Source organism: Ischnura elegans, chromosome 5 (assembly GCF_921293095.1).
Source record: "Ischnura elegans chromosome 5, ioIscEleg1.1, whole genome shotgun sequence".
NCBI classification, from domain to species: Eukaryota; Metazoa; Arthropoda; class Insecta; order Odonata; family Coenagrionidae; genus Ischnura; species Ischnura elegans.
In genome coordinates this window covers 114888335-114901227 of record NC_060250.1, presented here as the reverse complement: position 1 = coordinate 114901227, position 12893 = coordinate 114888335, and the positions used below count along the sequence as shown (strand labels likewise).

At 36.6% G+C, this 12893-nt stretch overlaps 1 protein-coding gene across 1 annotated transcript in view; it reads left to right on the top strand.

Moving 5' to 3' along the window:
* The window catches only part of LOC124159437 (Werner syndrome ATP-dependent helicase-like), a 47263-nt gene that overhangs the window by 31124 nt on the left and 3246 nt on the right, over positions 1-12893 (top strand). The window contains exons 16-17 of the mRNA XM_046535248.1: positions 2976-3265; positions 4685-5011. Of these exons, the coding sequence (XP_046391204.1) occupies positions 2976-3265; positions 4685-5011 (617 nt within the window). The remainder of the gene's footprint in view (positions 1-2975; positions 3266-4684; positions 5012-12893) is intronic.

Sequence of the window (12893 nt, the reverse complement as noted above, 5' to 3'; positions counted from 1 at the left end):
GATTATCCCCAATGCCTTCCAAATGAGTCTCGGCGCCGGGGCCAAAATACCCGTGGCCACCCATGACTCACACGTTTTCAGTGACAAAGTAGGGCGGCTATGTACATTTGGCAACGTTATGTTCGCTCCTCCTCTCTCTCTCTCGTTAGTACCCCTCCCCTATCAGCGAAGCCATCCGAGAGTGTCCGGGCTCTCACGAAAGCTCACCCGCAGACATAATGTGAACAGACTATAACCTCACAAGATACATGCACTGAGTTTCCTCCCTTGAATGTGTTTAAATTTGGTTAGAACCAGTGCAACATGACAAATGAAGAAGGGCACAATATCTCATTCCCTCATGGCCTAGGCGCTGAGCAATAAGCTACCAAAGTTCCGACCTACCACCAATTTTTTCATTGAGTGGCCTCTTGTTCATGGCCCCAGAGCAAAGTGTGTCTCTGCCAGCTAGTCCTTTGGGAATTGCCATGAGGCAGGCTGGGCCCTGGTGAGGGACTAAGTTTCTGGTGATGATGGGGATGACGATAGTGTGTGTACTTCTAGTTCTATGAATGAACTGCTATCTGGTTTCCAGCCAGGTCAGGGTCTGCATGATGTTGGCCAACATTTAATCAGGAGACTTTCCCTACATCCTCAGGGTTGATGATGGCAATGTCTTTATTTTTTCTGGTATATATGCCCTCCTCCTTCACCTAGGTGGTACGTGACTGGTGCTTTTTGGTGTGGGCTTTCCTGCCTTTTTACGAAAAAATAAATATACTGTATAACCTCTATGTAGTGGACCTCTTTACATCATAAACCTCCATATTTAATACCACCCCTACAGTCCTGTCAGATTTACATGTAAATTTATAGGCAAACCTCTATGTAGTGAACCTCTTTATCTCATAAAACCTCCACTTATCATACCAAGGAGATACCCCGAGACAGCCTAACTATCTCCGCAAATCGTACCAAGACAGCTAGAGACCATTAATGCAGCCGCAATTACGTACATGGAATGACATTTTCAGCAATAAATGTTTCATGCTTATTTTTTTCTTTTACACCTTTAATATGCTGTGATTTTCACATAAACCACTGGTTATGGCCACTTTGTTCCATATGAGAGCATACCTAACAGTAACTAAGAAAAAAGATATCAACTATCTTAATCATTTTAAGTGACTGTTTATTTAGGAGAGATCACATCGTTTTCTCTCGAACGATGGTAAAAATCACATGATAGCGCTTAATTTCTGTTATCATTAAATAATAAATAAATGTTCACTAATGCATGCATGTTTATGTAAACGCTTAAATATAATGATTTAAAAGACAGTAGGTACCTTTCATTTCCAAAGGATATGAAAAATGGTGCATATCAATAAAACCTCTCTATAGTGAACCTCCATACATTAAATTGCCCAAATTTTGGTCCCCTCCATTACGAATTGAAGAGGTTTTACTGTAATTACAGCAAGATTGAAGACTTGAGGCTTCCATTCTTTTCTGGTCTGTTTTTCCAGTGGTCCATGTTTTTCCCAATTGAGATATTTAAATTAGCCCATAGCATGCCTTTCCTTTCTCACACTCATCTATCATGCTTAGCATTTATAATTACAATAAAATCTTATGGTTGAATTAACAATGCTCATATTCTCACAGCACCTAAGTTAATTAGAAATTAAAGTTCTTGGAATTAGTATTAAACATTTTTTTATTTTATTTTTTATTTTTTAAAGACTCTGTAGAGTGGGTATGTTCCAAAACTTCTCTGCTATAAGGCATAGAAATATTCTTTGCTACAAAAATATTTCTATTCTATTTTACAAAACTGGTGAAGATTTGCTGTCCTCGTTTAACATATCTCAAAAGACTTATTTTACTCACTCTATAAATTAGAGCAATTTCATTCTTGACCCTCTTCAAATTGCTGACGGAATGGGAAGATTTATTTCTCCCTGGTAATAAGAAAATTTTAGGCGTCAAAACGTATTCTTGAGCAAACTCACTCTGATGAAATCTCAACAAATGCATCCTAATGGTATGCTGGGGAAGACCCGGATCCTTATATTCCTGCTACACACAATGCTTTCAGATGATGAAGTCTAATTGAGGAGTATGTTCATTATTTTGAATGAGTTCGTTCCAATCTTTGGTATTCCATCTAGCAATTGTGAGTTTCCAATAAAAATGGAAAATGATGGCATGAGGTCATACTCAAAAGCATGCACATATGCATGACTGACAGATTAATAGACACGGGCAAGCTGCCAAAGTGCCGTTAATATCAGAGGTACAGGAGTAAATGTGCATCTGAGGGTCTATCAAAAACACTTCACCTAGCAGTTAGTAGCTGTAGCAACTGACACACTTCATAGCTGACTTAGTGCACTCATTTTCCTCCACAACCCCTCTGTTGCTTTGCTCATAAGTTATGCAGCCAGGCAGAGCCCTTCATGTACCAAAGCAAATAAAAAATTGTGGATGATTTGGGTTGTGAAGGGATATTCCAGCATCTTCCAAATTCCTCCCACATTCCATAAAAATTAAAGTTCCGGGAATTAATATTCTGTAAAATATAATTTAATTAGCTAATGATACATGTATATTAGATGTTTTTATAATTTTTTTTGTACTGATTGCTTCAAATTAATGGACTAAGAATAGTTGAAGAGAAAGCATTTTTCTTTTCTGAGTTCCTATGATTCTTTGCAAAGTTATGGGGTAATGTATTTTTCGGGTTTCCTCTCGGTAGCAAAAATGTGAAGCACTGTTACTCCTATAATAAATCTACTTCTTTCATTTCATAATATGACTGTATGTCATTGCTTCTTTCACTTGTGCACTGATATCTGACTCAGGTGTTTAATGCAAGATCTTTTCTCCTTCAACCCCTTCTATGAACAATCTTATATTATTTCAGTTATTATTGTGTACAATAATAAAAATTTTTGACTTCCCATTCTAATGTTTGTGTTTAAAATTTACAGATTGTTCACGCTTGGCGCCTATTAAAAACTTATGTCCTCGTAACATTTCATATGATGATATTACGCTAGGCGTTGGTATTTTCCACTTGAAAAGTCAAATTGGGAATACAAATAAATTTCAAGAGAAACTGAAGATAATGTTTGGGACACAAAATCAAGCAACCAGCTCCTTCGCAATAGAAAATCGTATTCCTCAATTGCAAAGTTTTCGATTTAGTAAAGAAACAAAGCACAGTCCAAGTTCTTCTGAAGCTGAAAGCCGAGGGTCTTCTGTTGATCTAGAATCTAAGGTATGAATTTTATCTTTGTACTTAGAAATTATTCTTAAGTACAGCACAACATTAAGTAATTTCCTAGTTATTTATTTTTAATATAATTGCACATGTGCTTTTGTGTTTCAACTAAGTATTTGTGCCCTGAAATGGCCTATGCTATCAACTGTTAGTGCATGCACATTTTATATAATGGATGTTGGCTGCAGATATAACTTATCTGTAATGTGCTACACGAGTCTCCTTCGCTGAATGAAATTTTGTTATACATATTTCCCATTGTTTGATTTTTTTACTAGTCTATCATTGTATTTCACTTGAATCATTTGTTCTGTACATTGTTAAAATTTTATAAAATTCAAATGATTTGCAGTACATTTCTGCTAGGAAAATGTTAGGTCCTCTATAGCTTTTTTCACTTAACATTAGAATGATGGTGTGAACCATTTTAGCTATGACATACTGTCCTTCTAAGCAAACTATCATTTATTTCCTAAAAAACATTCGCTGATCCTGACAACTCTAACCTAAAGATTTTAAAAGTGAATGAAAAGTCACGAAAGGCAAAATTCATTAAAAGAAATTGTTGAATAGGGTTGAGGAATGAATTTCTCTGGCTCACTCCATCGTTCTAGTGTTAAACCCTTTGCAGTAAAAACTTAAGTAACCATTTTTAGTGATGCTTTTGCTTGATTTATTGTCATGGGTGATGTTATTTATGAGTGCCTTTTTGCTGTCGCAGCATATACTCCAAAGTGTACTGATATGAAATTTATCCATAAGTTATTGCTGGGGACATGTAAAATTTGCAAATGTAATAACGTAAATTCAGCAGTTTCCTGCAAATACCCTAATTTGAACAATTTACTCTCGATTTTTATCATCTTTAACTGTATTGTTCATGCTTTTGTAACAAAAGTCATATCAAAACATATGTAAGCCATGTTTTTCCATTAAAGTGAGGATATATGGATAGATTGATCTTCAAATATTTTATTAAACGTCGTGGGTATAAGTAGGGAATTACCCCTTGCTCATATTCCTACCCTTAATGGAAATATTCAATTCCATTCAATTGAAAAGTGACAAATTTCCATTGAATATATGGAAATTCAGTTGAATTTGCCTCATATTCTATTTAATTTCCATACATTCAATTGAAATTTGTCACTTTCCAATTGAATGGAATGAAATATTTACAATAGGGACATTGAAAAATAAAAAAAATATGCATCAAATGTATTGCATAGAGTTTTTACTTAAATTTACCGTTGGCAAAATAATGCCATATCAGGGTTAAATGACACTACTTTTGGCCATAAAATATTGCCACTTGGCAATATTTTATGTCCAAACTATTGATATGACTATTACAGGTCTTGAGTTATTGCTTATATTTAAACAAAAAAACTTAAATTATCTTTTTATTTTCTCTAGGCATATGCTAATCATGGTCAAATTAGAGAGAAAAGTGGTAACCAGGCATCCTCTAACTCAGGAAATACTCCGGTTAAATCGGCATTGCAGCCGTTCACATTTTCAAAAAGAGTCCTTCCATCTCAGTTGCAGTATGATGATGATGATGATGATGAAACCGATGTTGAAGATGAGATTTTGGAGCATTCTCTTTCAAAGAAGGCATCATCATCCTCAGTGGAGCCACCTGAGTCCAAGAAACCTCTTTTCCGCACCCCTAGCTCCAGTCCCGTGACAGTTCAGCCTGGCAGTGGTGGGACAGCCAGACACAGATTTGATATTGCATTGGTGTGTACAAATTAGAGATGGGTCGAATAGCAGATTTCTCGAATTCGAATATCGAATTCGAATATTAAACCATAGCTCGAATATTCGAATACCTCGAATTTCGAATACCTCGAATACTAAATGATGAATGCTGGAATGTTTGACTCGGTTGCCTATGCAGCAGGCAACACAAGATTTTGGGGAGTAATTTTGATTTCCTTAAAATGATTCGAACAGGAATTTAGCTGATTAATGAATAATTTAATTTTATGGAAACAATTGGGCATATAATTAATTCAACTAACATCGCTTTACCCCCACTCCTGCTGCCAAGTGCTAGCTGACAATCTGAGGCATTTTGCAAAATACAAGCTCTTTTCCACCGGATTTTCTTCAATTAATTTCAGTCCATCTTTGGGAGTTCTCACGAGATAAGAAGATGAATTGGAATTGCTATCAGGGAGAAACCAAATATTCTGAGAAAATATCCCTTTGTCTGGGACTGTAACAATAAATATTTATAGCACCACTCATAAATTGTAACTTGATATATAAAATACCGCATCAACTTCCGAGAAGCTCTGCTGCTCATATCGAGTTTCGCCAGAATGCTAAGTCGTATTTTGTCATTTATTTATTTGCGTAAAATGCTTAAATGAAGCCAGAAATAAGTCGTGTTTGGTCTTATTCTTTTTGAAATTACGCGCACATTACTAATATTTCAATTCAATAAAGGTGTAACATCAATTGACGAAAGTCATTCTTAGACACCCTTTGTGCTAATAGATGACTCATGCAGCGGTTGACCTCCACAGAAATGGGGAACTTCGAAGCTGGTAGGAAAAAAAAAGGTCAGTGGGGGAGGAAAGGGAGGGCCCGAAACACGTTTCTATTGTTCTCGCGTATTTTTTCGAAGCTAAGGTCTTCGTAATATGATCCCTGCGCGAGCTGTGACCTTTTTTTTATTTTGAAGAAGAGGAAAGCCTCAGAGGGGGGGCTAGTGCTGAATGGAGAGGGATACCGGACCTTGGGAAATGCTCTAATGTAAGTATCCCACGGTACTCACACAGCAGTTGACCTCCAGAAATGGGGAACTTCGAAGCAGGTAGCCAGAAAAAGGTCAGTGGGTGAGAAAAGGGGGGAGGGCGTGAAACACGTTTTTATTGTTCTCGTAACTCGATATTTTTTTCAAAGCAGGGGTCTTCGTAATGCGATCCCTGCGCGAGCTGGGACCTTTTGTTTGATTTCGGAGAAGAGGAAAGCGTCAGAGTGGTTGGGGCGAGTGCTGAATGGAGGGGGATAGAGGATCGTGGGAAATGCCCTAAGGTTGCTATCCCACGGCACTGAGTTTCTCCTGGTGGGGGGAATCGGGGATTTTCGGATTTTTTCACCCGACTATTTTCGGTTCCCCTCGTCGAACACTTTTCACCGCTAAAATCCACGAATTTGATGCAATTCGTCAACTTGCGTAAAACGGCGCTGCGAGCACTAAATGACTACAGTTCTCTACATTTTTCCGAGTCACTACCAACGACGTGCGTGCGACAGTGTATGACGCGAAATTCAAAGTATTCGAGGTATTCGAGTCGGTACTTTTCGCATAACTATTCGAAATCTCGAATATCGAATACTTTCTAGTATTCGAGGTATTCGAGTATTCGCGGATACTATTCGCACATCTCTAGTACAAATGCTATATACCTAAATTATTTTTATCTGCAGTGAATTGCGGAGTAGATTATGATGGAAGTATATTATCCTTCAGTAACTGTAAACTTCTTTCGGACATGATTTCATTTAATTTGGTGAAACTAATATTAACAAGCATTTTTAACATGCATTTAGCCACAGCAGATACCATATGTTTCTGCAGCGGAAAATTTAAACTCCTACATGAAGTTTCCGCAGATCATGTGGCTCCCTAAGGAAATGTTGGGGTGGCATGTTTGCCACGCCATTCTCCTGTTAGGAGCTTAGGGGAGTGCCATATCCTTATTTCTGATATGTTGTGAAAACAGCCCAATTCAAAGCCTGAAGCTAAGTAAGAAAAAATGTGGAGTGAATTATATTGTTTTGATAATATGTAGTGTTAATTGAGGTGTTACCCCTTCAGAATTGTTACAATATGTAGTGTGCAAATGCCTATTGATGAGTCCTTCACCCCCTCCTCTCCTTCCAAAGTCCTAAGAGTCCCTCCTATCCCCTCCCACATGCCTCTTTTTTTTCTCACCCCAAGACAGGGGCCATGTTCGAGTACAAAAAATTGGTTTCAGATGGTTTTCTTGAAGAAAGCAATTCAATCATTCTCACAATTTCATGGAGATAGTATATGTGGATTGAAGTATTTTGAAATTTCATAGTATGGAAAGATTAAAACTTAGTTGTTTTCCACACAAAACAAACAAAGGTTGTACATATTACCTTTCGAAAATAATCACTGAAATGGGTCAAGGACTAGTAAACAGTGTTGAGTCATGTGGAAATATGTATCATCGTCACCATAAGCCAACAATCCTAAGATTGATTTTAGATTTTTGCAGTGATTAGATGCGCCAGTGTAAACAATTTTTGGGTTTACTGCTGCGTGAAGAGAACTTTTATTGCTCAACTTACAGACTTCCCTTTGTCTTCGCTTTCAGGAAGAATTTTCATTCTTAATCCGTATGGTATTGCATCTTGCACTCTTTTCCACAAAATGGTTCATCCCTATTATATAGGCAGCTTCCACTTTACCCTATTGTAGACTATTTTATATATCTTCGCAAAAGCCCTTCATCCATGCTTCTGTGGCTTTCCAGACTTTGGGACAAATATCCTTCCTTTTGCTCATGTAGCAAGTCTGTTCTACTTCAGTTTTTGTATTTTTGTTCTATCTCCTGTCTGCACTGAGGTGCAGGACTTTATCTGTCACCCAAGGCTCTTTCATCTTCATCTCTTTCTCTGGCTTCTTCTTCTCTGCATAACTTCTCTTACAGCCTCCTCCAATCTTTATTTTTAATATTTAATAATAATAATAATAAAATTTATTGTTCCGCTGGTCATGTGACATAGAACTCGTCAAATTGGAAACATACATACTCTATACAATACTAATACAATATACAAATTTACAATATATGCAATACACAAAAAATCAATTAGAGAATATCTTCCAGGTATGCAGTCAAGTTGTAATACCGTTTGTTATAAGAATTTTACATAATCTGCTTTTGAAAATGGCCGGAGAAGAGACTTTAAAGAACTTGGGAGCTTATTGTATATTTGGGAAGCTGGGTGGAAAGGACCTCGCCTAAAATACTCTAAATTGTGCCCAAATGCATGTATATTGCCTCTACCACGTGTATTGTATGAATGGTAGTCACTGTTTGGTGGGAATAGAGAAGGATTGTTTTTAACCAACATAGAGCATTGCAGAATATATATACAAGGGAGTGTAAGAATGCCAAGAGCTTCAAATATTGGCCTACCTGGAGTCCTAATGGACACACCTAAAATGGCTTTGATAGCTTGTTTTTGTAATGAGAAATAATAATTTGCAGCTGCTGTTGTGTTTCCCCAGAAAATTAGGCCGTACATCAAGTGAGAATGGACATTGGCATAATACACCATTTTTAGTGTGGTAGCGGAGGTAGTTGGTCTAAGTTTCCTAATCATATAAATGTCAGTAGCAGCTTTTTTGGATAGATGTTCAACATGAGTAGACCAGTCAAGATCCTCTGTTAATTGGAGGCCCAAGAATTTAATTGAATACGAACGTTGAACTATGCTGTTGTTTAGAGTTAGCCGTGGACTACTTGTTGGAGGAGATATTTTGCAGTGAAACTGCATGAAGGATGTTTTATTGATATTAAGGGAAAGATTGTTTTCATGACACCATTGAGACGTATGTATTATTGAGTTTTTTGTGTTCGAGAAAAGAACTTCTGGAGTAACTGCAGAATTTAGGGACGTACAATACCACATCACTGTTTGGTGGAGAGAGGGGTAGGTCATTGATGAAAATTATAAATAGTAGGGGAACTAACTGCAAGTGGTGTATATCTAAAGCTTTTTATAGGGTGGTTTCCTATTATTTTTTTATTGCCTAAATCAAAAGATTATTACTCCTGGAGTACGTATTTCATGCTTTTAGATTTTTAAATGACGATATCTATTTTTCGCGATTAAATGAAAAGTGAAAATTTTCAAGCGCCCGAAAACGCGACGCGTAAGTATGAATGCCGGGAAATCTCTCCGTGAGACGTATTTCTGGTTCCCGGCGCCGCCCTGTGAGGTGACCATGAGGCGAGGCTTAGCGCTGATACGACGCAGGCTGCTACCGGGTAGTTGAGTACCCTGCTGGCTGGTAGCGCTTGGCTTAAATAAGGATTATTAATACCTAATTAAACGAGGAAAACTTTCCGACCTTAGCCAGTTCTAATAAGTTCCTTTTCAAATGAGGATAAAAATGGACCATTGCCATTCGTCTAAACCGGTATTTCTAAAACGAAATAATTTGTATATTATGAATACACTACTGTCGGCATCAAAATGATGTGCCGCTGTACTTAGCAAATTTATATCTGGACTTAAGTGCATGCTATACTAATGAATAATATGTCACTTTAAGGTAAATTTTATTTTAATTTAATTTATTTTTTATTTTATAAAAAATAAAAAAATGTAGACACGTGAGTGCAATAAATGATCCGCGCACCATAAAATTATCCGTTTTGTCAACTTTATGAACTTTTTAACTCAACCTAGGGAAAACTACTACGTCTACAACATTCATCTTCCACAATATGTTGCAAACATTAATGTAGATTAATAAAGTGGCCTTTGCGTATTTTTAAAACGCATATTTTTGTGTAAAATAACGAAAATGTTTAAAAACTATCTAGTCTTACAGTTTACCCCCAAACAAAAAATAAAATCGACAGAAACACTTCTGAATTTATTTGCAATTTTTCTATGATCCGAAAATGCATGATTTTTATGCAGTATAGATTATATATAGGCATTAAAAAAATACGCCGGAGCGAACGAATGCTGCGTTGCCACGTTTTGCGCGCTAAACTTTACTTCCTGGTAACGACTGGCCTGGTGCGGCCCCGTTTGGCAACATGACATTAATAGAAGTTATTGACATTCACAAATATAAATAAAATTATAGATTATGGATCATAGAAAAATTGCAAATAAATTAAAAGTATTTCTATCAATTTCATTTTTTCCTTCGGGGTAAACTGTAGGACTAGATAGTATTTAAACATTTTCGTCATTTTACAACAAATTATACGTTTTAAAAATACACAAAAGTCATGTTGTTAATCTACATTAATTGTTTCAACTTATTGTGGAAGATGAATGCTGTAGAAGTAGTAGTTTTCCCTAGGTTGAGTTCCAAAGTTCATGAAGTTGACAAAACGGCTAATTTTACGGTGTGCGGAGTTATTTATTGCACTCGCATGTCTATATTTTTGAATTTTTTAGAATACAAAAATTAAATAGAATTGAAAATAAAATTTCCTGTAAAATGACGTATTATGCATTAGTATGGCATGCACTGAAGTCCAGATATAAATTTGCAAAGTACAGCGGCACATCATTTTGACGCCGACAGTAATGGTGGGTAACGAATCGCAGTCAATGCCTTTCGTTTTCTTTGATGAAGGAAACTACCCTATTCCCATTTCGGATTTACTTTTTCATTGAACAAGTTGTTGGCAATTTGACAGACATGACATTAGCCAGGAATAAGCTATACCAGAGATACCCATACCAAGTAATTTGTGAGATAGTATAGAATGGTCAATGTTGTCAAATGCTTTACTTAAATTATAAAAGGTACCGATAACCTGATGGTGGTTGTTTATCGATTGGCAAATGCTTTGAATTAGTTGGAAAGCAGCTGAAGTTGTCGATCGGCCTTCACGGAAACCATGTTGATTTGGATGCAGGAGGTTATAATGTTGCAAGTAATTTACAATACGGTTAAACATCAATTTCTCAAATATTTTAGAGAAGGTTGAAAGAATGGAAATCGGTCTATAGTTTTCTGAGTCGTGCTTTGGACCTCTTTTATGTATGGGAGAAACAATTGCTGTTTTCAGACAGGATGGAAAATGGCCATGAGAAATGGATAAGTTAAAGATATTTACCAGCTATCCTACACAGACATCTTATTCAGATGTGCTCCTATTTTGTTATCCACTGCATATTTGAATGCCCATTCATGTGGTGGCTCTTTTAGTTTACATATCTTCATATTAGGCCTTAATAACCTTATAGGCCACATATTGAGACATGATGGCCTGATGAAGACAATCGTCGAAGGACAGGTGGAAGGCAAGAATGGAAAAGGAAGACCTCGAACAAAATATATGGAACAAGTAAAGAGAGATGTGAAAGAGAAGAAATACGTAGGAGTGAAAAGATTAGCTGATAGGAGAACTGAGTGGAGAGCTGCGTCAAACCAATCCTAGGATTGTTGACCAGTGATGATGATGATCTTCATATTTGCCATATGTTCATCACTGCTTTCTTAAAGGTCTTGAATTACAGATGGCACTGTATCTCCACCTGGTTACTAAAAATTTGCTGTACTAAAATGAAGACTAGTTGAAATCTTCTTTCATCACCAGGCTTTTTCCATGTGTTTCTTCTCATGTGATTTTTAACTGTGTGTTAGTAATCACTAACTTGTGATCTGTACATTATTTCAGGAGCCTTTCTCCTCTTACGTTTTGATTCCTTAATCCTGTGATTCTTCCATCTAGGCCTTCTCCAACAACACTGTTTCTCAAGTCCAATCAATTGAAATACTTGTAGACTCTAATAATAAGATTTTCTTTACCTTTTACCTGTTTTATTACTTCATTATGTATATCTTCGTAGATATCCACAACATCTTCAGCCTTGTAATCTGTAGCAGGCTTGTAAACCTATATGGAATCGATCGGTTTAGTCTCTATCTTTGTCATTACTATCCTATCATTGTACTGCAGGAAGCTTTTCATACACATTCAGATGCTGTTTCTGAGCACTATCTCAACTACAGCGTTACCATTTAGCGATCCTACATACCTATATATTAGAGATGGGTCGAATAGCAGATTTCTCGAATTCGAATATCGAATTCGAATATTAAATCATAGCTCGAATATTCGAATACCTCGAATTTCGAATACCTCGAATACTAAATGATGAATGCTGGAATGTTTGACTCGGTTGCCTATGCAGCAGGCAACACAAGATTTTGGGGAGTAATTTTGATTTCCTTAAAGTGATTCGAACAGGAATTTAGCTGATTAATGAATAATTTAATTTTATGGAAACAATTGGGCATATAATTAATTCAACTAACATCGCTTTACCCCCACTCCTGCTGCCAAGTGCTAGCTGACAATCTGAGGCATTTTGCAAAATACAAGCTCTTTTCCACCGGATTTTCTTCAATTATTTTCAGTCCATCTTTGGGAGTTCTCACGAGATAAGAAGATGAATTGGAATTGCTATCAGGGAGAAACCAAATATTCTGAGAAAATATCCTTTTGTCTGTGACTGTAACAATAAAGATTTATAGCACCACTCATAAATTGTATTTTGATATATGTTTTCGGAAAAAAATACCGCATCAACTTCCGAGAAGCTCTGCTGCTCATATCGAGTTTCGCCAGAATGCTAAGTCTCCGTCGTGTTTTGACATTTATTTCTTTGCGTAAAATGCTTAAATAAACTCAGAAATACGTCGTGTTTGGTCTTATTCTTTTTGAAATTACGCGCACATTACTAATATTTCAATTCAATAAAGGTGTAACATCAAGTGACGAAAGTCATTCTTAGACACCCTTTGTGCTAATAGATGACTCATGCAGCGGTTGACCTCCACAGAAATGGGGAACTTCGAAGCTGGTAGGAA